At 40.2% G+C, this 26,148-nt stretch overlaps 1 protein-coding gene across 11 annotated transcripts in view; it reads left to right on the top strand.

Annotated features, from left to right (window-relative positions):
* TRPM3 (transient receptor potential cation channel subfamily M member 3) overlaps positions 1-26,148 on the top strand; it is an 804,873-nt gene that overhangs the window by 569,782 nt on the left and 208,943 nt on the right. For all 11 annotated transcript variants that reach the window (XM_019815754.2, XM_045042771.1, XM_003995389.6 and 8 more), the window contains exon 6: positions 10,079-10,250. In XM_019815754.2, the coding sequence (XP_019671313.1) occupies positions 10,079-10,250 (172 nt within the window). The remainder of the gene's footprint in view (positions 1-10,078; positions 10,251-26,148) is intronic.

The raw sequence follows: 26,148 nt of genomic DNA, 5'->3' as shown, positions 1-26,148 counted from the left end.
ATACTTTAGTAACTATAATGAGGGCATTTTTTAACCAAGCATCTAAATATAAAACTATTTTCTTATGTAGCAACTTAAGGTGGGAGGTGAATGGTAAAGCTTCTATGTGTTGGATATGGGAGCAAAGAAGAATGGAATGAGAACAAGTCTTTCTGTAACCCTTTTGAGAGGTACATGGTCCACCCAACTGAGGAATGAACTACCCTTGATTCTTCAAGTTTAAATATCTTCTATTTAACCAAACCTCCAATTAATAGATCAAAACAGCAGAATTTGATGAGCAATAAGGCTACAAATATTGTAGACAGTAATAATTTTTTACCCTGCCTTTAAATGTGAAGGTGAATATTGTTCAGCTATTAAGTTTCACTACTCTGTCATTTCTCCATATGATTCCTATGCCCCATTCTCTTATTACAACCCATAATCTACTCTTGAGTCAAACTAAGCTCAAGGCTCACCTCCACCAAGATGTCTTCCATGACTAACTTCACCCATAATGTCATATCCATGATTATAATTCTCCTACAGACCTCCTCTTCCCCAATTTTGGGAAAAGTTCCTCAAAATTAGAGATTGAATTTTTGTTTGTTTGTTTCTTATCGGCCACTAATATGATATTTGGTGTGAAGGTGAGGCATTGACGTGTGACTTAAACTCTGTAAGAGTTGATTTCATCATCTTAAAGTGGACTCCAAAAATACTTGCTCTATATTTATACAATCTGTATGAGCATAATCATAATAGTAGTACTTAGAACTTATTGAGCTCCTGTTTGAACTCTCTGTGATTGCATAGCTTAGGCTTATGAGGTATGTATCATTATGTAAGAAAACTAAGTAAGAGTTACTGTCTCCAAAGCCCATACTCTTTTTTTTAAAATACATATTCATTTATTTTTTAGAGAGCACAAGCAGGGGAGGGTCAGAGAGAAGGGTACAGAGGATCTGGGGTAGGCTCTGTGCTGACAACAGCAATGCCCAATGTGGGGCTCAAACTCACGAACTGTGAGATCATGACCTGAGCTGAAGTTGGATGCTCAACCGACTGAGCCACCCAGGTGCATTAACTAATAGTATGCCAAGTGATCTATAAGAAAATATTTAATGATGTTTTTATTATTAGTTGAGATACTGGCAACTATCTTATGCCTGTAAATTGGACTCAAAAATAAACTACAAGAATAACCAGAATTATTTTCTTTGTCCCTAGAGAATTTCTATCTGAACAGATAATGAAAATATCCCCAGTATAAAGTCAGGAAAGAATTTCCATTGAATTATGATTTTTCCATGACTCATTTTAGCCTTATATTTCCTTACTTTAGAAAACAGTCTGACCAGAATTGTTTCAGGTAATTGAACAGTTTGTGAATCATTTGTAATTTGTCTTTTCTCAAATCTAGATTAACAAAATACATGCCAAATTAAAAATCTAACCATGATTGTAAGAAAAAGCACTTTTCATTTTAACTTGCGGATAAAATTGTATTTGGGAAGATTTCCAACACATCATCTTATGTGGTTATTAGATTATCATGACTTTCAATGATATCTTCTATTTCCCCCTGAAGTATATATTTATTCTCAGGATTTTATAACCTTTAACAGTTCTTATATTTAATTGGAAAGTGTTGTTTTGATGCCATCTCTATATTTCAGGCCCCCAAAACTGAGGTTTAATAGTGCATTTGTCACCTATTTCTCAGGCAAACCAAACAGGATTTCAAATTGTGAGCTAGGAAAACCTTCTAGTAGTGGTTCTCACATGGAATTTGTTGGACTTCCAGGACTAGGTTATATAAGATGTATCCAGAGGATTCGAGAAGAGAAGTTCAGAGACAAGGAGACTCACCCAAGTGTGTTGCAGTTATACAGGAGCTAACGCTAGCTAACCATGGACCATGTTCAGATTCTAGGCTACATTCATTGACATAGGAACTGCTGTTTCAGTGATGACAATGTTGAGCTTGGATTTGGATGTGCTGATTTCAAAGTTGCTTTGAGATATCTATGTGAAAATGTCCAGCAGGACAGTAACCTCCAGTATGAGGTGGAGTCGCAGAAGCAAGATCTGGCTATACCCTCAGACTCAAGTGGCACCTGCATATAGATGAAAATTAAAGCCATTGTGGTGAATGGGATCACCAAGGGAGTGTATGTAGAGTAAAGGAAAGGAGGGCCTACACCTGGATCCTGGTGGTGTCCAATATTTAATGGTTAGGCAGAGGGAAACCAAAAGAAGGGCTGAGAGGTAGAAGCAAAACCAGAGGCTGTTATGAAAGCCAAGGGAAAAGTGTGCTCCAGGAGGATAGAGTGAAGGACAATGTCAGGTACAGTTGAGAGGCTGAGGAGGTGAGGACTTGGAAATGTTCATACAGTTCATCAAAACAGATGTCACTGGCATCACCAGTCAAAACTGTTTCCGAAGAACGATGAAGGGGCTGGTCTCAAGTCACTGGGTCGAAGAGGGAGAAGGGGAAGAAGTAGAGACAGCCAATGGAAATTAACCTTTTCAAAGTTTAGCTCTGATGAGAAGTGATATGAGTAGCTGAAGAGCCGTTATTTGTGAGATTTTTTTCTTCAAGAAGGGAGAGACTTGAGTCTGTTTATGTGTTGAAGGTAGGGGAGAAAATAAAGGTAGTGGGAATATAATTGAGGAAATATGTCCTTGATTGGCCCCAAGATGATGGGGTCCAGAGCTAAAGGGAAGAGGAGCCATCTGCATCCTTGTAACTGAAGAAGAAGGAAAAGAGTATGTAAGCAAAGGGTTGGTGGCAGGGTATTAAAGTGTCAGCCTGGACGTTTAGCATTTATCCATGAAATAATAATAATAATAATAATAATAATAATAATAATAATAACAACAACAACAACAACAATTGTCATAAAAGCACCACTTTTGTTGAGCTTAAAAATGTCAGCACCCATCACAGATGACCATTTAATTCTTATAATGGCATTCAGAAGTTGTTGCTTTTAGCATCACTCTCATCCTTCCGTATCACTGATGATAAAACTAAACACAAAACGATTAAGTAACTTGCCCAATCTTACATGACTAATAAGTCTCATAGCTGGTATTTCAGCCTTGGCCATCCAGCTCCCAAGACCACATCCTTTCCTACGATGCAGTCTGACTTCTCCATGATCATAGCAATCATTTATTTGAATGCATATATGTGTTTTAGATCTCATTTAATCTTTACAGTGCCCCCGCTGAGGTGGTTATATTCATCATAAATCTCCATTTCCATATGGAGACTCTGAGATGCAGAGGGTAACAACCTGTGTAGGGTCAACCAACTAGCTGTTGTGTAGGTGAGGGAGTCAGACCATCTTCCCAGTGAGAAAAGATGGTGTGAGGAGTCAGACAGGTGCATTGAGACAGTGGAGGATGGCAGCCCCTCCACAGCCCCAAAGCTGACTGGAGCCCTGGAAAGATGCAGGGGGGCTCTAGAGGTCATGAAATTACGATGCACCAGTGATGCCAGAATAGAGAGGAGAGAATACGTTTTGAAGTCTCAACATAACATTAATATACTATTGTGTTGTCTACTGCTGTGTAACAAATTACCCCAAAACTTAATAGCTTAAAACAACATTTCTTGTCTCATGGTTTCTGTGGATCAGGAATGTATCAACAGCTTATCTGTGTGGTTCTGGTGTGGGCCTCCCTTAAGGTCACAGTCAAGATATCAGTTGGGGCTGCATCATGTAAAGGATTGAATGGGAATATGGTACCTTCTTCCAAGATGATTCACTCACATGGCTGTTGGTAGGAGTTCCTCACCATGTGGACCTCTCTAGAAGGCAGCTTTATTATGGCAGCTGGCTTCCCCCAGAGTAAATGATCCAGGAGAGCTGAAAGGAACCCTTTTATGACCTAGTTTCACAAGTCATACACCATCACTTCTGTTTTATTCTATTTCTTAGAAGTGAGTCACTGAATCCACCACAGACTAAAAGGGAAGATTTTCAGAGAATTTTTTAACATACATTAAAATCACCCCACTGACATGTGGTGACTTCTCAAGCAAGTAACCCCTTTTAGAACTCAAGGTCGTTTTCCCACTGCTAGTAGGCTCTTCATGTGGATCGTCCATGGCTCCCCTCAGGACAGGGCAAAGGGAAGTGAGCCCATTAGAACAGAAAGCCTGTAATGAGGACACTGTAACCCTCTGCAAGCCCATGAGTTGAGGGACATGTTTTCAAAATGCTGTGGAACGATGTAATTGCTCATCCTGTGGATTTTGGTAGGAAATATGCAGCTGAGGTATCTGGGCCCTCTTTGGGATAGATCCCTGGGTTTGCTGGTTTCTTGTTTGGATTGCTGGGCTGGAGGCAGCATCTGGGTTTCATATGACCCTGCTTTATCCCTAGACTTACCGCCGGGCTGGCTGAATAGGAAATAACGAGCCCAGTGTCCCTGTGAGCGCAGACCTCGCTATGATTTGAGGACACACAGTGCTTTCCTTTATTTGTGTTTCATCTCATCCTCCCAGCCCCCCTGTTCCTTTATCTCCGACACAGAGGCTGCTGCCCATGTCTCAACAGTATCCCCCCATCCCTCCCAGAGACTCAGGCCTGATCCTAAGAGAACCTTGTCCCACCCCTTTGTTTCTCTTTCTCCAAAGCACAGACCCCATCTCGCTGCCTGCTAGTGCTTCTCCTGACCCCTACATGCTATGCAGTTCTAGGTGACCCATCTGGAAATCATCTCATCAGCTGTCAGAAGGATTTTAGCGCTCAGCTGAGCCACTGGCAGAAATGTCCAGCAGCAAAACCAATCAGAATATCCTTTATGAACTTAAAATCAGGCTGGGCCTTCCATCTTCCCTCTAAATGCCTCCTGGCCTGCACAGGAGCATAAGTTCTACATGCTGCATAGAGTCAGAGGAAGGGTGTTAGTGGGGCACATTTGGGCCAAGAGACTTTACCTCTCTGAACATCTACAGTTTTGCCTATAAAATAAGCATGGAATGGATTAATCTATGAGAAGGTGTCTATCACAGTACCTGACATATAATAAACGGTCAATGAACGCTACTTTTCTTCCTGCCTAATGTGAAATCATAGGGCTGTTAGGAGGGAAAGGCTGATTCAATGTGCCACACGTCCCTTAGCCTGCTACTTGCCAGGGGCATGTTGATACATACCTCACCAGATTGTAAGTTCAGGGATTGCCCAAGGCCTGTGATTGATGACTCAGAAATCCAGGTTAGCTCAAGTCAGTTCTGTTCAGGAAAGGAGCTGCAGATGAGCACCCTGCTCTTGCATTGTGGAAAGGGCCACCAAAGAAAAGAGACCCCAGGACATGAGTGGACCACATTCGTGTCAGTTTTCTGTACTCACTTGGAAAAAGCAAATGTACTTTTCAACACAGGCTGTCCAGACTCAATCCTACAGGTAGAAAGCCCTCAGAAATTATAGTCAAACCCTCTATTTTATGACAAACTACCAACCAAAACGTTTCTTTCAATACATATAATTTGAACACTTAGCGAGAGACATTACCTAGATGCAGGATTATATGTTTCCTCAAGCCAGCCCAATAGTCATCACATACATTTCCTCAAGACATTCTTAATGAGTGAATAAACAAAGGAATGAATGAGTTGAAAGACTTGTTGCCCAAGGTCACACATTAGTAACTGGAAGGAACTAAACCTCCATCTCCTAACTTCCCACTGAGTACTCCTGAGTGAGACCAGAACACATGTGAAAATAGCTAGGAAAACTCAAGCAGGTATCTTAGATCAGCTCCAAAATGATCTACTTAAGCCCATCCAGGGATAAGAAATGCAGCACGCTGACACCCACCCATAAAGAATGTTGAGATTTTCCATGGCGCCTCTGGAGCGTTCCTCTCCTGGCATTGATAATGACAAGCGCATGACATAAAGGGCCTTCACCTTCCTTAACTTCTTACAAACCTTCCACTTCATGGCTTCTCTTTCAGAGTCAAGGTACACAGAGGCCTTGGAACCAGAATTTTACCAATCAGCCAATACACAGTGGTATACAATGTATTAAAGAGTGAAGAAGACTCTCATCTACCCTTGAGGGACAAGAAAGAGGGGCAAAATGTTATCACTTAGAGGTATCCTAGCCCATGATACCCAAAGAGTGCAAAGTATCTAAAATCCATTCCTAAGCAAATTTCCCTTCTGGGTATACATAGTCCTGTATTTACCAATCATGCAAGACCCCTTTATATATAGGCCTTTCTGATGTCATTCAGCCTTTCTCCTCCCAGGTTCCTCTTCTGAAATATAAACACAGAAAATTGTTTGATTGACTCTTTTCTTAATTCTCTCAAAGATGATACATAACCTGGACCATCCTATATTCTTAGGAGAGGTGGTCCATTAGGTATAGGCATTAGGGCTTGATTCTCTGAGAAAACACTGGCTGAAAAATAAGCTAGAGCCTACAAGTCTGTCTACAAGTCCTGAACATGTCACACTTGTTCTTGTTATGCACTCTCACGCACACGCACGTGCACACACACACACACACACACACACGCACACACACACTTTCCAAAAAAATCCTTTTCTATGAGCCTTTAACAATAAAAATGGATGCGTTACCTCCAAAATGTTGTCAGAGGGAAGAATTCATCTGTGGCACAAAGACGTTATTATTTTCCTATTTGAGAAACATAACAGGAAGATCAGCAAATCTTTTGTAGATATGCAAATTGTAACCCAAATAAGAATAGACTGCTGGTATGTTTGTTATGAAGAATATTAAGTGGATTTTGTAGGCAAGTTAGGCTAAGACACATTCCTCTTCTGAAGTATTTGGGAAGTCGTTTCCACCTTTGCAGTTAACCCACAAACAATTCCAGAGCATCACCCTCTGAAGTGGCCTGAGAGGAGGTGACAAAGTAGAAAACACTTTGTGTGTTTTGCCAACTGACTAATTTTTTCCTTTACTTCTATTGATTGATTTAAATCCCTTGCGTAAAACAAGAGACGGTGTGATTTGTCTGTCATTTTGTTCGCTAGTATAGTTGGTAAAATAAAGCCGAGCTTGAGAAAGAATTCACATTTATGTATTGCCTGCCAGGAACCAGGCAAGGTGCCAGGTACTTTGCACCTCAAATCTCATCTAACCCCCACGAGGTAAGTGGTTTTTATCATTTCCCTTTCACAGATTAAAAACGTGTGCCTCAGATTCACACAGCCACTTGGCAGAACGAAGGGGACTCAAACGGATTTCCATGGCTCATATGTTCCAAGTTTTCCAGGGTTCAGCAGATCTTCCTCCAGTGATGACAGGAAAATAAATTAGGGCATTTAGTTATTTTTCAGATGTATATCCCCTGTTACACAGCAGACAAAATCTCTACCGATATATGCGCACCTCTAACTTATCTTCATACAAGATCAAACGAAATGGAGAGCAGTTAGACAAAGAAGTTAAAATTGATGAGTGATGCTGGAAATTTGACCCTCTAGCCATGACTGATTCAAATGGACAGTATTTCCAAAGAGCTGGTACACCATGGTCACCAGGAAAGAAGGTCAAAACTCAGAAGACTGAAGCATCACTGTCCTTAGAATCCTGTAGTGAAGGAAACATACATAGAGAGTATAGTTAGATGATTTATTGGTGTTCTCTTCTCAGATTGTGGTTATGTCAGTTGACCCAGAATTATTTTCACTACTTTATTCATTCAAAAATTTGCTGTTCACTGATGGTCCTTAATTAGTTCCCAGGAATTAGAAAATGTATTCTCATGTCTCACCTAGAACAAGTGTCTGGGATTCACTATCATGCATAGTTTAACCTCTAGAAAATCCGCTGTCCCCTGCCTCTCAAGGAAATTCTTTGGGTCTTCCTCCTTCTTGGCATGGTGCCTTGGAGACCTGCTGTTGGAAAAGAGAGAACAGTAACTACAGCGTTTTCTTTTGTCCAAAGGTTCAATGCAGAGGCACTTTAAGAATAGGAGAAAGTCCGTCTGCTAAGCCTCTTTCAACAAAGCATTAATATTTATTAACTTGCACTCTGCTGTAGAATGAATGTTTTATGATCAAAAATGAGTAACAACAAAATGGGAATTTCAACCACAAGCGACCCACTCTTCCAGTGATGAAGAACTCAGGATGGAGTTAGCACACCACTCTCTCTGTATTTTGGGGACTTTCATTCGCTCATGTAGACAAAGGAGTAATTGAATGCTGTTCAGTTACAGGAAAAAAAAGTCCCATCCATTACTGGAAACAATAATCAAAAAGTTATGAGTTTCCTTTATCATTAAGAGTCAACTAAAATGAAGCTATGAATTTATGTTATATTAATGCTACATTAACAAATAAGACATATATTAAAAGGAATGAAGGATATTTCAAAAGCTTAAAATTACACATTTTAAATTTAGATTAGATCAATTCCCAAACAATTCAGAAAAGAGGGTTCTTTCTTTTTTCTAATTTTGAACAAAAGCATGCCTGTCTCAAGTTTTCCTGTTCATTCATTCACTATTTATTGAGTAGATTCTGTTTGCCAGGCAGATAGAAATGGATTTTGAAATCAGCATCAAGATCTAAAAAATGACTTTTATGAGATCTTTACTATTAAAGACTGCCCTTGCTAAATCACTTTGTAATTTCTTTAACAAACTACTCAATCTTACTACAGCTTTTCATGGTGAGTTATTACACACTAAACATTAACAAGAGCATCTCAACTCCATAATTAATGTACACGGCACACAAAGGCAGGAAATAAATACCCTGTAGCATTTATTTCTAGTCTGTCAATTCTGATGATTTAGTACAGGGATAACTATACTGGGTCTGTGCAATAGTGCGCTCGTCCAATGTTCCATTTTATAGTCGTGAACGAAGTCTCTACCTAAATATCTTAGGAGATTTCCAAAACATCATCTTGTTTCCATTGTGTCTAAGCAGTGGGGGGAAGGGGAGTAAACATAGTAAGCATAGATTTTGGAATCAGACCTGGGTGTAAATTCTGGGTTTGTGTGTAATACACTCTTGAAGAGCCTATTTTACCTCCATTGCCGTTTCTCCATCTACAAGGTCAGCAGAACAGCGTCGCACAGGGTTGTTGCAAGGAATATAGATGATGTACGTAAAGCAACGAGATCTGGCAACTAAAACTCACAATAGGTTTTGCTCTTCTTTTTATATCAAAAATATGAAAGACCACCCTAAGAATGACTGTTTTAGGTAATATAATTCGCCACAAAGTTAAAATAATGCAACCACAAAAAAAGACAGAGATGAATACTTTGATGCATATCCATCTCATGAGACAGGTATTTGATAGTCAATGTTTCCACTTAGATAAGGTGTCTAATAAGAACAGTGTTGATTTTTGACTGAACAGACCTTCAGATGACTGAATGGGCTTGACAGGAAGAGAACCCCGCCCTGCCTCCCATACTCCAGAACCATGGTTGCTCTGCTGTGCCTATTAAGAGTATGGATGTCATGTGGGGCCCCTGGATGGCTCAGTTGGTTAAGTGTCCAACTCCTGATTTTGGCTCAGGTCATGATCTCATAATTTGTGACTTCAAGTCCCGAGTCAGGCTCTGTGCTGATAACACAGAGCCTGCTTGGGATTCTCTCTCTTCCTCTCTCTCTGTCCCTTCCCTTCTCACTCTCTTCCTCTCTCTCTCTCTCTCCCAAAATAAAAAATAAATAAATAAATAAACATTAAAAAAAATATATGGACATTGTGTAAAAGAGAAAGAAAAAAACCAAAATTACTAAATGTTAAAATTATTTGTGGTTCATCAGCAGACAAAAGACCGACGTCAACATGAAACCATCATTCACAGGGCAGTTTTTGAGCCCAACGAGAGCACAAACTCTGTTTTCTGTATAAATCCGGCATATAAATACATACATTATTCTTTATAATCTTGCTTGGACTGGGGAACACTGACTGTAACACTTGCTTCTACTCACCGTGCTAATATTTTCACCGTACCAAAGAACTGATTTTTCCTTCTCTCTCTGTCTCCTCTCTGTCTGGTTCTCCTTTTCATATTTTGCCCTTTTGTTCTCTGACTTCCGCCTCTTCCTTTCGAAACCCTGCAGGTTGTGCGGCCATATCAGACCATGTCCAACCCCATGAGCAAGCTCACTGTGCTCAACAGCATGCATTCTCACTTCATTCTGGCTGACAATGGTACCACTGGCAAATACGGAGCCGAGGTGAAGCTAAGAAGACAACTGGAAAAGCATATTTCTCTCCAGAAGATAAACACAAGTAAGTAGGCTACCCTTCCTACTGTCGCGCCTCCTACGAAGCATGCTGAAAGTGAGCAACTCAAAGTACACCTTGTGGCAATGTTATAAACACTTGAGCAAGTTTCAAACGCAGATCATTATGTGTCTGCTGGGCCAGTGGTTAGAACCTGAGGAAGTCGTCTGGAGGAGAGGACTAGACGCATTAGACGTGTGGTCACAGGATGAGTGGACGTTTGTCAGGCGTGAACAACTCAACCCGCTCTGGAGTGTATGCATGCTGATATACTTCCCTTTCCAGACTTGTCCTACATTCTTTACACGGTACTTTAAGGAAAAAAGGCACCCTAGAGAAGTTGTTTCTATTTATTAAGCTATTTTTGGTGGCTAAAGTATTTTATATATACACACACGCACCACACAGGTATATATACATACACACAGGTTTTGATCTCCACTATACCTGTAGAAAGGCATTTCAAGGCAACTGATGTTCTGTAAACAAAAGTATCTTGTGTAACCATCTTCATGAACTTTCATTTGGTATCTTAATTTGATGTATGCATTTATTCATCTTTAAAAGTATATGTAGTTATAGATACGTGCATACGTATGTGCACCACATAATACACATCTGGTGGTTGCACTAAAATTACCTCTTCAGTATTCACATGTTATTGTGCCCACAGTTAGCTATGGAAAGGTACCATCGTGGAGACAGCAGTGCTCCCCACGTTGTGAAGTGGCTTCCATTTAAAAGTAACAGAGGTATGAAAATAATCTACCATCCCTCCTCACAAAATAAAGTTCAGTTTGTTTCCACAAAGTAACGCTAGAGGAGGATTCCGGGCAGGCTCAAGCTTCAGGGTAATCGTAGGTCCCACGAGGGAGACTTGGATCTAATCGCTTCAACTTTCAAAGCCTGCAGTTCCAAATAGCAAAAGAGTCTCTTTGGCTGGATAAGTTTCCGGAAGCTCAGTGTGAAGTGTTTCAGCTTGTCCAAACGGCTGTTCTCCTCTCCGTTCTTTTCCCTGCATCTGTCCAGGATGGCTTTTCTTCACCAGACCCACCTTCCTCCCAGAACTGGGATGTTCACCCTCTCTCTTTCTTATACTTCTCTTTTCTGGTTCCACCTTTTAGGTGTTACTCCTGTTGAAGCAGCCAGGTTTCACACTTTGATCTTTTTCACAGAGGAGTCTGGAATCGTACATCTTGGGGTAGGCCTGAAGTCCACACTGTATTAGGAAACTGTCTTCTATCTAAGAATCCCCAACTGTCTTTGGAAAGAGGAAGCAGCATTATCCCAAGATCAATATCTTTTGGAAAAAGAAAAGGATAGAAAAGACTTGAATCAATCCAGAAACCCGTGGAGACCAAATGTAATAAAGCACTATAACCAATGGGTAGTAGGTTTTGTGATACTAAAACTGGATTGTATTAGGAGAGTTGATAGGAAGGGCAAACGTTGTCTTATCAGGGGTATCTGTTTAGATGTTGATAGGCTAAAGCATTAGTTTTTATACACCGTCAGGTTAAGAATGAGCCCCTAGATGGGAGTGGCCCAAAAGACGCAGGATGGGAGCATGACAGACAAAGAGCAAATTCAGAGTCAGGTTCAGTGCTCAGCAATGAGGCAAAATCTGTTCAGACAGACAAAGCACATCATTGTGCCAGGACCTGGTGGCAGCCAGGCCGGTTAGTCAGTAGTTAGGAGAGCTAGGTATGCGGCTATATAAAGTACATACTCAACTAAGGGGATGCCAGGGGAAGTTAAAACCCAGCCAAGGCTCTGTTTGCCAAGCTCTGCACCTTACACGCTGCCCAAGGAAAGGAGACCTTTTTTTCTAATTAGTCGTCCTAGAGGGAACACCTTTTTGTAATTTATGTGCCTAGAAGGGCACCTTTCTCGAAAGCTCACAGAGGTGCTGTATGTGTGGACGACCCTGCCGGGGAGGCCCAGAGGGGCTCCTGTACCGTGACCTGGCCTCAATGAGGAGCAGAGCCCAGCAACATGGAGTCAAACAGTAGGCCAAGGCTGGTCATGATGTCAGGGATGCTGGAGGAGTCAGGACCCTCTGCATGTGCCTCGTGCCATTTATAGAGAGCGTGGACCCTTGGTGGATTACCAACGCAGGAAGCAGCACACAGAAACATTGACAAGTAGAGGCCCATTCAAAGGAGGGGAGAAGCATGTACCCAGGTACCAAGCTGAGGACAAGGTCAGAGAAGCAGGCTAGAGACTCCTGAACGGCTTCAAGTCCACACACAGGATTACGTCTTCAGTAGGGCATGAGACCCCAAAGTGGGTTAAGTGACAGTAAACTGGAAGAAGGTGGGGGGACAGGGGGAGCCAGATGGTTATTGGAATTATCATAATTTATAAACAGAATTTTCCTCCCTTCTTTGGGAACTGTATTTGAGGATTTGTAGAAACCCACAGGCTTTCATTCAGTGAAAATAATTAAATGGGAAGAGGAAGTTAAAGACACCCAGGGGAGATCTCTGAGGTCACAGGAAATAAAAAGGCTCTAGGTCAGCAATTTGCCCATGAGCTGTAGTGAAATGTACCACGAGTTAGCTTTACAGCAGCTCTGTCCCTAAACTTCGTCGTGAGAGTGATCAGCTTATCTCAGCTGCCTGAGACTGTCTTAGACTTACCATTGAAAGTCCCATGTCCCTGGGTCCCCCAAGTGACAGGCAAACCATGATTGCAGGTCACCCACCAAGTGAGCGACTCATGAATCTTTTTCTCTTTTTACTGCATTTGCACCACAAAGCATGCAAGGAGCAGAAAAGTGTTTAGAGCTTAAGGAGTGACCCAGTGCTCCCTGAGGGAGAGAAGGAGCTTGAGGCCTTGATTCAGTTAGCAGCCAAGTGCCCCCTGAGAACACAGAAGCCTCCAGAACAGGACTAACAAGGGGGAAAGTTGACCGGGTTATAACAGCAAAGGGTGGAAGTAAGAATACAAAGCTTTAATGCAGCCCATGCCTGGTCAACACTTGAGAACAGCAACTCGACTTTCTAATGTGAACACTGTTTTTTTTTCTTTATATACTAATTAGCAGTAACATAGTTCTTCCTATTAAAAATAAAACTTTGTGGCGCCTGGATGGCTCAGTCGGTTAAGCATCCGACGTCAGCTCAGGTTATGATCTCACAGTTCATAGGTTCAAGCCCCGCATAGAGCTCTGGTGGTAGCCTGGAGCCTACTTCAGATTCTGTCTCACTCTCTCTCTGCCCCACCCCCACTCATGCTCTGTCTGTCTCTCTCTCAGAAATAAAATAAACATTAAAAACATATTTTTAAATAAAACTTTGTAAGCTCATTTTAAAAACCTCATTTACTTTTTTATTTTCTTATTCAAAAGTTAAAGAAATCTAAAACACTATTTTGGGCCCCAGCTTAGTCTCATGAAAATTAGACCCCAGACCGCAACAATACGGCTTGTCACCCATTATACCTCGGATAACACCAGGGATTTCTGAACGCACTCAGAGTTTTTCTTTTTTTTTTTTTTTCAACGTTTTTTATTTTTATTTTTGGGACAGAGAGAGACATAGCATGAACGGGGGAGGGGCAGAGAGAGAGGGAGACACAGAATCCGAAACAGGCTCCAGGCTCTGAGCCATCAGCCCAGAGCCCGACGCGGGGCTCGAACTCACGGACCGCGAGATCGTGACCTGGCTGAAGTCGGACGCTTAACCGACTGCGCCACCCAGGCGCCCCAAGAGTTTTTCTTATCAAAATGCCATTCTTCCTCATCACTTAGGACTGACTGCAAACCACAACAGCCTTTCAGCAAGTCTGTTTCTTACTTAAAATGACATCATCTTCTGAAGGTATTTTTCTTAAATATTAAGCGAATCCTGCTCAGGAGACCTTTAAACCCTTTCTCAGCAAAATGCCAATTATTAATGATAGTGTATTACAAGCACCAGCATCTTAGATTTTTCTCTGCACTCTGGCACCTGTTACCTTGTCTCTCCCCTGCCCTCCCCTGCTGTGAGCAGTCCTTTCTGAAGTACTATTGCTCCTTACTGAAGGACTTTGTTTTTAGAGGAGAATCCTTTTGGACCTGAGCGGTTACCTGCTTCGGAACACTCTTCCATCTGCAATTTCCTAAACTTCACATTTACCATGCAAAGCCTCCAAGCCTAACAAGCCTAACAATCCCAAGCCTGCCTTTTAGGATACAGGTATTTCTTGGACCCCTGTTATACACCAGTCCTGGCTAAGGTCGAGGAAAGCAGCTGTTGACAGTTCACTGAGCTTAAGTCAAGAGGGGCAAACAGAGTAATAAGTAAATGAGTAAACAAATAAATATATGATGTCTGGTAGTAAAAAGAACAATTCAAGAGAGAGCAGAAGAAGGTATAGGACTGTGGACCTTTAAGCACGTGTTTGCACACATGCACACATGCGCATTGGGAGGATGATGGAGATTAGGTGGTCAGGAGGGGCCTCTATGAGGAGGTGACTTATAAGCAGAGACCTGAATGAAGTCAGGGTGCCCATTGTGGGGAGAACATTCTGGGGAGAGCTAAAGTAGGACAAATGCCCAGGGACTTTAATAAAGAGCAAGATGTTTATAAAAAATTTTTTAATGTTTATTTATTTTTGAAGGAGAGACAGAGCGTGAGCAGGGGAGGGGCAGAGAGAGAGGGACACACAGAATCCAAAGCAGGCTCCAGGATCTGAGCTGTCAGCACAGAGCCCGGTGCGGGGCTCATACTCACAAGCTGTGAGATCATGACCTGAGCCGAAGTCAGACACTCAACCGACTGAGCCAGCCAGGTGCCCCAAGAGCGAGATGTTTATAAAGAGTTGGGGTTTATTCTAACAGAATTTTGATCTGACAAATTATAGGATTTCCTTTACAGCTTAAAACATTACTCTGCTGTTGTGTGCAGAGGTCAGACTGAGGTAGGGGCATCATTAAAGGCAGGGAGATGTTTTGGAAGGCTGTTGCAATAATGCAGGTGGGAGATGACCGTGGTTTGAAATAGAATGGCAGCGACAGAAGTGGTACAAAGTGGTTGGATTCAAATATATGCATACATATTTTCTCAACTGATCTTTTTTTTAATGTGAAATATTCATAATGTAAAACTTACCGTTTGGACCATTTTTAAGCGTACAGTTCAATGGCATTAAGTGCATATACATTGGTGTGTAACCATCACCACTATCCATCCCCAGAACATTTTCATCCTTGCAAACTGAAATTCTATACCCATCAAACACTAACCCCCCTTTACCCACTCCTTCCAGCTCCTAGTCTCTACTCTTCCACTTTATATCTTTATGAATTTGCCTGTTTTAGGTGCCTCATATAAATCCTACAATATTAGTCCTAAGACATACTGTGAAGGCAGAATTCAAGAGGACTTGCTAATGAAATGAGCATTCAGGGCAAGGAGTAGACACATCAAGGAAACTGCATGGCCCGTCTTAGCAACTCTGGTGTATTCTTAAAACAAGGCAACTAGTGAGAGCCCCAAAGGAGTAAGCTTTTGCAGAAAAACAAGGGAGTTAAGGACCCATCTCTAAGGAATTGAGACAGCGTCTCTATGAGAGAAGGAGGCGATGAGATTCAATGCACAAATAAAGAGCTCGGCCTTAGGACAAGGACAGTTTCATCCATCCCTTCCAAGCAGGAGGGAAGGCAAAGTATTATGGGCTCAGAGGTGGGTGGGACAGAACATTCTCTGCTGGGATGATCAGGTACTTTTTCTGCAGATAGTTGCTTTATAAAGAAAAGCATAGAGGAGATGATCAGCAAAGAGTGTGGAAGGGGAGGAGATGGAGGAGATTAAGGAGAGGAAAGAACTGTGTTAATGTAGAGACAGGGTGACTAGACCAGGGAAATGTGGCTTTACCCCACAGTACCATGGTCCCACTCAGCATTTGTGGTGGTGAATTTCAAGAGGCATGAATCACCAGGGCTGTGTGTTTTCTTTGCAGCCATGTTCAGCTCAAGTAGTGGAACAGACATGAAATTGGGTTAGGCACCTGTTGGGATTTTGCCTGGCAAATAAGAGGAAGAGAGAGAGCAAGGGAGTGAGGCCATCTGTACTCTGTAATCCTGTATACCTGTATCCCAGAAGTGTTATCAGTGTCTGTGGATGAAAGCCACGCTGTGGCTGAGATCCACAAGAACATAAAATCATTCATCTAAAAGATTAGACTGAGGTTCAAGGAAGTGACTAAGAGAATTATCAAAGGTGACCCACACCTTTGGTTAACATTTCCAAATACATATACTAAGTTTGAACTATTTAAATAAACAAAGGTACATAATCAACACTTAACTCATATTTATTTTATTGCTGTCCACATAGTCACGTACATGGAGGCAACTTGGCACATTGCTGGGAACATAGTAGCTGTGCAGGAAATATGTATTAGCTAAAAGACAACCAAGGGCCTGCTCCAGAAAGTAGCATATAAGCAGCCTAATGGGACTTTACAGTCCTGAGCATATTTTTTGCACACGTTTTTATTGTTACAAATATTCACATACAAAAAAAAAAGGAGAATATTATGATAACCTCCGTAACTATCACCTAGCCTCTACATTTATCAACCCTGGCCAATCTTGGAATCTCTCTCTATATACCCACCTACATCCTTCTCTGGATAACTTTGGAGGAAGTCCAGACAGCATATCATGTCACCCATAAATGTTCAATATGAAAGCACTTCTCTTAGGCTTTGTTTCTCTGTGAACTCTGGTTAAATGAGTTAACATAGGAATCAACATATGAAAGGATTTGGGCATGTGGCAGTTCAGAAACACTGTTCCATTTTTACCTTGCTGGTGGTACAGCGGTCCCGCAGAGGGAAACCATGTCCCATGCTTAGAGAGCCTGGCTGCGATGGATTCCAACCTGAGACTAGATGTTCTCATTTGAAGCCTGTCAGAGTCAAGGGTATTGTTGATCACAATATTTTTACCACACATCAAGCCTGACTCTGCTTGTTAAGAAGAAGCCATTGTATCTTTATAGTTGCTGAAAAGATCCAGAAAGAAAAATGAGGTTCCAGATTATGTTCTGGAACATATCATCAAGCCTGTATTCAACATTATTTGTTAAAGAGTAATTGATTTTAAAATCTTGACCGTTGCAGCAATAACCAGAAAATTTTTTTTCTATATTGTTGAGAATATATTCTGCACCCTACTTGTTCCTCCTGCCTGAATAAACAGAGCAGGATGGAGAAAATGTAATCTTTCTTTAGACATCGAGCTATTCCAGTGTCTTGGAACAATCATGGTGAATGTCAGTTAGGATTGTTGAATACTGTATTTGGTGGAGGTGTTAGAACTTGCGCTAAATGTGATTTGGCCCAGAATATATCTTACACTTTAAATTTTCTTCTTGTAAGTTACCATTTTATTCAAAAAGGGGATTGAAAGAAGAGGACAGAAATCTAGTTATCTTTGGGCTCTATTTGATGAAAATGCTACTCTTCTGCTGTTTGAATTTTATTTTAAGTTTGCCTAAATGCAAAGTTTTGTTCAGACTGCATATCTACTTACATTGTGAACATCAATTTAGGTTGTAGGAAATTTCATTATGAGGCTAGAAATTTCTGCCTTTGTCATCTCCATACTCTAAAGTGAAATCTATGTCAGACTAAATCCAGCCTAAGGGATTATGTCCCCATGGGAGTCATTATAGACACATTTATTTTTTGCGATACTAATTAATGGGAGTGTCTGGGTTGGTTTAGATTTTCATAACCAGTACTTTTGCTACTGTCAGGGTTTGCTTGAAAGAGAATTTGATTGTCCACATTTTCTTTGCCCCAGAGTAACGACTGACATTTGAGTGTAGCCTCATCTGATGAAGATACCAAGAGTACTTCCTCTAAAGCAGCAGATTAAATTGGGCTTGGTATTTCTAAGTACACAAGTAGCAGAAATGATGCCAGAATTCATAAAACATAATCACATTTGGTATTTGAGGATATTGCTGTTTAGAATTCTCTAAATAAGATGTATGTTTTATTATGCAGTCCCTAAGCCAACACACCTATCCGTATACGATTGGAGGCTTACTCACCCAAACTAACAAAAACAATAATAGTGTCTCCCAATGGTACAAGGATGTCACCCCTAATAAATTATGCTTTATTGTGGAAGCAAATATATCCCCTTTCCACTGAGTTATACGATACATGAGCCACATAAACATACTAACGCACAGATTGAGTCAATACTGGTGAAGTCCGATTGGTTCCAAGAGATTTTATTTTAAATAGCTCATCACCATGACATGACACACACTAATTTAAAGCATTTTGTTTCTGTGAAATTTCCATAATCAGAAAAAAGTACTCATGACTGCATCGTTTATAGCCTACTTCCTTTACCACCATTTTTGGTGATAATTCTTAGACATGACTATAGCAGTTGGCTACTAGGGTGACACTGGTCCCCTAGGAGTCATTTAAAAATATCAGGGGACTTTGGGGTTAACAAAATTTCTGGCCCTCCTGAATGGCATGAGAAAGGAGGCAGGAATGTTCATATTCTACCTTGTACAGAGCAGTTTCACATGAAGACCTGCCTGGCAGGTCTTCAATCCCTTGACTTATGAAATGTCAATTTCATAATTGTCGATCACTTGACTTATGAAACACTAACCCAAATGTGTTTCCTTGAGTTTTCTTTTTTTTTAATTTTTCCGGTCTTTCCAATATCCTACACCTGATTTGTCAAGGCCCCACCCTGCCCAGGTACTCTGTTCTAGTCTAATGACTAGAGAAGAAGCCGCAATAGTGAGACAGCAGTGAGATTTAAAATCTTGACAACCTGCGAAGACTTTGGTTTCCCAAAGCAACAGGATAGGCTGGATGTCAGCCCTAGCACACGCTTCACATCCTAACATCATGTGCCATTGGGAAGTTCTTCCTTATATCTGACTTCATTTGCTCTGAATCTGTTCTCTCCTGGGTGAGGACCAAAGTCATTATCTAAGTTTGAGCTCTCGGCATATTTGAAAATGGATCTGAGTTGACCTTTCTGCCACAATGGTTACAAGGAAGCTGTTTTTCATTTGAAGAGACATACCAGCTTAACAGGCAGAACTGACTCATGAAGTAAATCGGATCAGTATTTTTAATTCAGCAGCACCCGCTCTGAGAACCACAGCTTTATATGTTTCAGGCATGGTGACTCCAGAAACTTGCTTAATGCTGGGAGCTCTCCTGTCAGGGTCCCTGATACTCAGAGAAACCCTACAGTCCACAGTTATTAGCTGATGTGGGGACAGAGGCAGAAATGTTGACTTACCCATAGGCCCCTGGAGAGCCTCCTCACCAGATGCATTACCCAGGGAATATTTTAATAAACCAAGGTGCTAGGAGAATAAAGAGTTTGAAATTGAATAAAAAGAGAAATCTCATTTTTAATTTATAAATTACTGCAAATTTGGGGGGAAGCAAGGGAGCGGGGCAGTAATATAAATCTTGAGTGAATGAATATATTGGTGATATAGAATCTCATGAAGCAGAGCTTTTGAAGAATTCACCTTCCATTTCTAGTATTTATTTCCCATTCCCTGGACTGTAGTAGACCCCTTATATGTATTATTTTTCTATGTTAAATTATGAAGCCATCTTACCCTGGAAATTTAACATAGATTATCTAAAGAGTACCTTTGACATCCCTAAAATTGATTACCAGCCTCTCTGACACTCAAACTAACAATGTTATGCATAGTAAGTGCTCAGTGAAGACTTGCTGGTTTCACATGACAGATGTTTAAGTGATTTGATCCCATCCTATTATTATAAGAAATGTGTGAATTTACAGCTTCAAAAAAAAATCCAAAAATATTTTAGCAATGGCAGCATGACTGAAATAAGCACATAGTATTTCAGGGGGTTGTATTAAAGGATTGAGGTCATTTATATATAAATAAATGGTATATCCTAAATACTACACATATTATTTTATTCTTATTATGATTAAGTCATTCTCATTTCTTTGTATTTATGCCAAATAGAGAAAGGCTAAGCCTGAAGTGGTCAACAATAGCACAGAGAGAAAGACAGGCATATGGCCTATGAGTGACATGAGAAGGTTTTTTTGAGAGTTTTCTATTTTGGAGTAGGTTAGCTATGTACACAGTAAGAAGTTAGAGTTGGCAGGAGACCATCGGGTCCCTTGCTCATAGCTGGCATTGCAAACCTAGCATGACACTTTTCCTATTGAGTCTTGATTCAGCTCGGAACTATTTTGAATTGACTAGGGCACAGGTTCTGCTGCTGTAACAATGGCCCGAAACAATGGGTGCCTAAATGAGGCCGGAGTTTATTCCTTCTATATACGATATTCTGAGCAGGAGTCCAGATTTAATGTAGTGGCCTCACAGAGTTAAGGACTCAGATCCCTTCTGTCTTTTGCTCTTTCTATCCCTGTCTTCATGGCCCGTGGGCGTTTGCCATCACATCTACATTCTAGCCAGAAAAAAAACCAGGAAAAAGGAGTAAGGGAAACTCATACCCTTTCCCTTTAAAGTCACATTGAGGAATTCATACACACCATCTTGGATTACATACCGTGTACCAATATTTGGTCACATGCTTACACCTAGCGAAAAGGGGATTTAGTCTTTATCTTGTACAATTACATAGCTAGCTCAAATCCCATCACTATGAGGGAAAGGAAGAATAGATATCAGGGTACAAATCACAGTTTTTGTCATATCTTTTCAGCTTAGCATTCCAGATTGTTGTTAAGAAATGGCCAGAGCAGTCACATGAGATAGAACATATCTGCCATTCGTAAAAAAGATTGCCTATAGGTTCCAATATGTTCACTGGAAAGGCTTGTCCATAAATAGCTCCTGTAGCATATGCTTTGTACCATGTTCTTTCACTCTTTACCTGTGAGTTTTTTAGTGATAGGTGGTTGAAGGGTCTTGCAGTGGCTCTGGAAATTATAATTTCCACTTGAAATTGGATTGAGATGAGATGTTTCAAATTATAGAGATTATTTTAAACCATTCTCATTTAGTTAGCTTAAGTTAACTAACTCAAGCAGATCCCCTAAGCCTCAAAGTAATTGCCTATGCTGTGCTATGCATATTGCATGTGTATGCCATAATGGATCCTTGATGGAGCCACATATTTTGTTGTACCTCATTTGGTAACATTTTAAATCCCAAAATATTAAAAATAAATTTAAAAGATTCTGTGTTTCTATGATGCTGCACTCTTGATATGAATGTTTCAAAGATAAACCCTGGAAAATAATTCTCATGTGACCTACACATGACTATATTCTTGGTAATAAGCAGGAAGATGGGGATTGGGCAGCCTCTCAACTCCATACATTATAACAGGACTTCAGTCCTGTTGGGAGAAAAGGGCGAGGGAGCTAGCTATCTTTGGGAATAAGAGTATCTCCTAACTCTGTTGAGGAAATATGTGAGGAGACCTGATGAGCAGATGAGTTTCTTATGGATTTAAAGCCCTCTTATGCCAATTATACAATATGACATTCCTACATTTTAATAACCCCTAAGTGACAACCAATAACTTGTCAAAACATAACTGAAGAGCTCTTAAAATGTTTTGAATGACAGTAAATATAAAATTGAGAGTATTTGCTGACGCTGACAGTTATAAAAAGATTAATTTATGGAGCTTCTCTTAATAAATGGTGAATTGGGTCACTTTAGAGACTGGGATACACGTGTCCTTATTCATCTAACCCTAGTTGGTTTCTTTTTTCTTTTTTTTTTTTTTAGCTTGTGTTTTTCAGTAAAACCACAAAGGTAGATGTATAGACAGTTGGAATTTATCTTCTGTCTTGCTAAAGGAATAAAGCTAGGAAGATCTAATGCCTTACAAATTTAATGAAACCACAGGCAAGTGCTTTGAAAACAAACCTCACCTTTCCTCTCTGGATACTCCATACGTGGCACAGTTATTTTCCCCTGTTTCTGTCTTGCCTAGTATCTTTTCCCTTCTTCTTATAAACCAAACTCAGAGTTATTATGACTTTTCCATTCACATAAGCTATGTCACTGTAGAAAACAAATTCAATGTTTAGAAACCCCATTAGAAAATACTAGTTCAAAAAACAAATGGTAAAGCAAAGCCAATAGTTGTGACAATAACAAAGGGCTAATTTCTATAATAAGCAAAGGGCATCCACAAATCCAAAAGAAAAATTCTATAAGAAAAAGGGCAAAAAATATGAACAGGAAGATCACATGAAGAAAGTACAAATACTCAGCCTCACTAGAAAGTAAAGAAATGAAAATGAAGACAATGAAATGTTTTTAACCTATCAGCAAAAAAAAAAAAGTTTGCAAATATCTACTGTCAGTAAGTGTATATAGAAATACTCACTAGTGTGTGTACAAATATGGGCAACCTTATTTGGAAGACAATTTGACTGCCCCTATTAAATGTTGCATGTGCATACCCTTTGGCCATGTATTTTTACTTCTAAGAATTTATTCTATTCATATTTATTGCAGTATTGTTTACAGTAATAAAATGGAAATAACTCAAAGATTCAGGAATAATTGACAAATTATGTTGTAAACATATAGTGAAACACTCTGAAGTTACTATGAATAATGGACTAGCTCTGTTTGGGCTCATATGCAAAGATATCCAAAGGTATATTTTTTTTCTTAAGTTAAAAAGCCCGTTGTAAAACAGTACAAGTGTGTGGTTTTGATTACATTTATGTTTATAAAAATTTGAAAGAATATATGTATATGCTTATAAAATACCTGAACGGACACAGGTGAATAAGTATTAGTTGTAACTTCTAGGCAGTGAAACCTGAGGTGAGGGAGGTAGGATAAGAACTGATATGTTCCACTTATACCTTTGAACACTTGTCAATGTTGTTTTTTTACAATGAGCAAATATAGCTTTTGTAGTGGAAGGGAGGGAGGAAAGGAAGAAGGAAGGAAAGGAAGGGGGAGGGAAGAAAGGAAATGAAAGAAAGGAAAGGGCCAGGCATAGGCACAGGGGAAGAGAAGGGAAGAAGGAAAGGGAAAGGAAGAAAGCAGAGAGAGTGAGAGAGGGAAGGAGAGAGGGAAAGAGGGAGAGAGGAGAGAAGGAGGGAGAGAAGGAGGGGCTGAGGGAAGGATGGGGGAGAGAAGGAGGGAGGAAGAAAACATTTGTCAGTAGTCAGCCTATCCATGTAATGTACGAGTTCAGAACCTTCCTCCCTCAAGTATATATATATCATTCCTGACCTCTGGGTAAGCAGCCAGCATAGCCACGTTTTCTCTTGCCCACTCAATCTGTTAGCTATCCTCGGCTTCATCTAAGACAAGAGGAAAGAGTCAAGTCAGGAAACCTAAGGGAAGAGGCTGGTTAAGAACATGTTATGGAGAATCATACTGTCCAATCGTACATAAAGAATGTGTATAATAATTATGAGAGCAATGTAGCAGATTTGATGCTTACATTTGATAGTAGCTGAAATCAGAAACAAAATTATCTTCCCTGCTTGGAGTTAGTGAATGACAAAAGAGCCAAAATTTATCCCCAATTCTTAGCCATAACCAGACACCCTAGTATAATGGGACTCTCGAAAATGTCATACTTTTATATTTCTACCGTATGTACAATTCAGTAGAGCTGGAATAATTCATTTTCCCTTCCTTATGGTCCTGACCACCCACAAAATCCAGCTCCGCTCTCCTGGGGTCCTTGGGAGCTGGAAGGTGGATGGAGCTGGGTCACACAATAGCTCATTCAACAGCTGTTTCATGTTGGATGTTGTCTGTCATGCTCACTGTGGAAAAGTGGCTCCCTCTATATTCTTTGTTCCACTATACCTTTAAGATGCTTCATAGGGAGCCAAAACACAGGCTTGAAGCTCTTCAGCTTTTCAAAATGTAGCAAAATGAGAACTCAAAATATCTGTCATTTAAAATAAGTAGTGATTGTTCTGCTGTATATTTCCCCTTGACAGTATTTCTATCGCTCTACCAGTATTGGCTTGTGCACCTACAACATACCAAGCACTGTAGGGGTTGCAAGATAAATAAGGCATAGTTGTACACTTGAAGAACTTAGAGTTTGACAAATAAGTTAACAATAACTAGTGTTTAATTGAGTGTCAAACACTTTACAAGAAATCATGATTTACTCCTTACGACAACCCTGTGAAGTGAGTACCATTTATTATTCCCAGTGACCAAAAAACCAAAACAAAACAAAACAAAAAAACCTGAAGTAGGAAGAGGTCAACAATAGCCCCAACATCTGGCTGGTAATAAGAGGCAAACCCAAGAAGTCAGCCTGTGTCAGCCCCCACCACTGTGCTCTTCCTGCTCGGGATACAAAGAGCTGCATTATCATAAGCAGCAAGTGTTAAGTGCCCTTTAAAGACATAAAATACAACAGGAATTCAGACAAAGAGTTATTTCTACGTAGAACATTCAAGGGGAGTATGTGGCAGAGATATTTTAAGTAAGATTTTGATGGGTGGAATGTGGGCAATGGATTATAAGCCATGTAGGTGAAAGATTTCAACCTCCAGAAACTTAGTACACAGTGTGTGGTCTAATTGAATTTGTTTTACTTTCATTAAATTGTTTATCCTCTCTCTACATTGCATTATTTCAGCTGCAAACATAAACAAGGTCTACATGTGAACTGGGGTTAGTTTTTTAGGAAATACAAACATCAAAATCATGAGGAAAAGATATATATATTTCATTGCTTCCTTTTTCTAGACATTCCTTGAGAGGGGGGAAGTAAAGGTACACTATAGAATAATATATGATAACTGAGACATTATTACATATAAAGAGATATACAGATGGGGCAGGTGTACAGCTACACATGCTCATGAGATTTTGTATAACCATATATATATATATATATATATACACATTATTATAAATATATATGTATTTATATATATAACACATAACATATAACATATAACATATAATATAACATATAACATATAACATATTATATATTATATATTTTATATTTTATATATTATATATTATATATTATATATTATATATTATATATATATATATACTTTACAAGAAATCGTGTGTCTGTGTGTGTGTGTGTGTGTGTGTGTGTGTGTGTGTGTGTGTATCTCACCAGGTTCACTGCCTTCATTTCCAGATGGGAAAGCCCACTTAGAAAAGGTCAGGTGTCCTACCTCTTTTCATACCGTGCATTTGCTGGCACAGATCTTAGCTGAGCTGAGAATGCCACACGCTTAGTCTGCTGCTCAGCACAGTCACTGAGTTAGTTTGGGAAGTACTTTTCATGTATTTAACATAACACCAGGGGAACTCAAATAAGGAAAAGTTCTCCATGCACCTCAGCCAGGAATGAAAGCAGGGTTCTTGGGGGTATCAGCCTCATTTGATGCAAAATCCGTGGCCCTTTATTTCCCCATTTCCCCCCTTGAGACCACTTTTTACACCATGCCCGATAGGGTGATCAAGGAAATAATGAGACAATTGGGGTCACCGTCACCAAACGCCACATGTTTAGACATTTCCATTTCCAGCCATGCAACAAATCTTCAACAAATCTGGTTAATCTTCACTAAAATGTTGTTTTAACTTTTGTTCGTTACGGTTTGGTAACTGGAAGCAAAAAAGAACTACACTGAAAATACCAGCGTGCTCTTCACTCTGCAAGAAACACATAGCCAGGCCAGTTTTGTAGTTGGTCCCATAAACAAACGCTCGTGCTAAATTTGCCAGGAGGTCTTGTGTTTTTCTCTATCTGGGGCTTTGCTCATAGTATTTAGCAAGCAGTCTAATTGTCATACACAGCAGCAGAGCGGCCTGGGGAGGCGTGTGCTCCCCAGCTGAATTTATTTCTCAGGAACATGCTAATTGGTAAGTTTCTGGGAAATACACAGTAGTTACTCTTGGCTTGTTATTTT

The sequence above is a fragment of the Felis catus genome, chromosome D4, assembly GCF_018350175.1.
Source record: "Felis catus isolate Fca126 chromosome D4, F.catus_Fca126_mat1.0, whole genome shotgun sequence".
NCBI lineage: Eukaryota > Metazoa > Chordata > Mammalia > Carnivora > Felidae > Felis > Felis catus.
The sequence above is the reverse complement of the archived record's forward strand: the minus strand, read 5'-3'. Positions and strand labels throughout refer to the sequence as shown.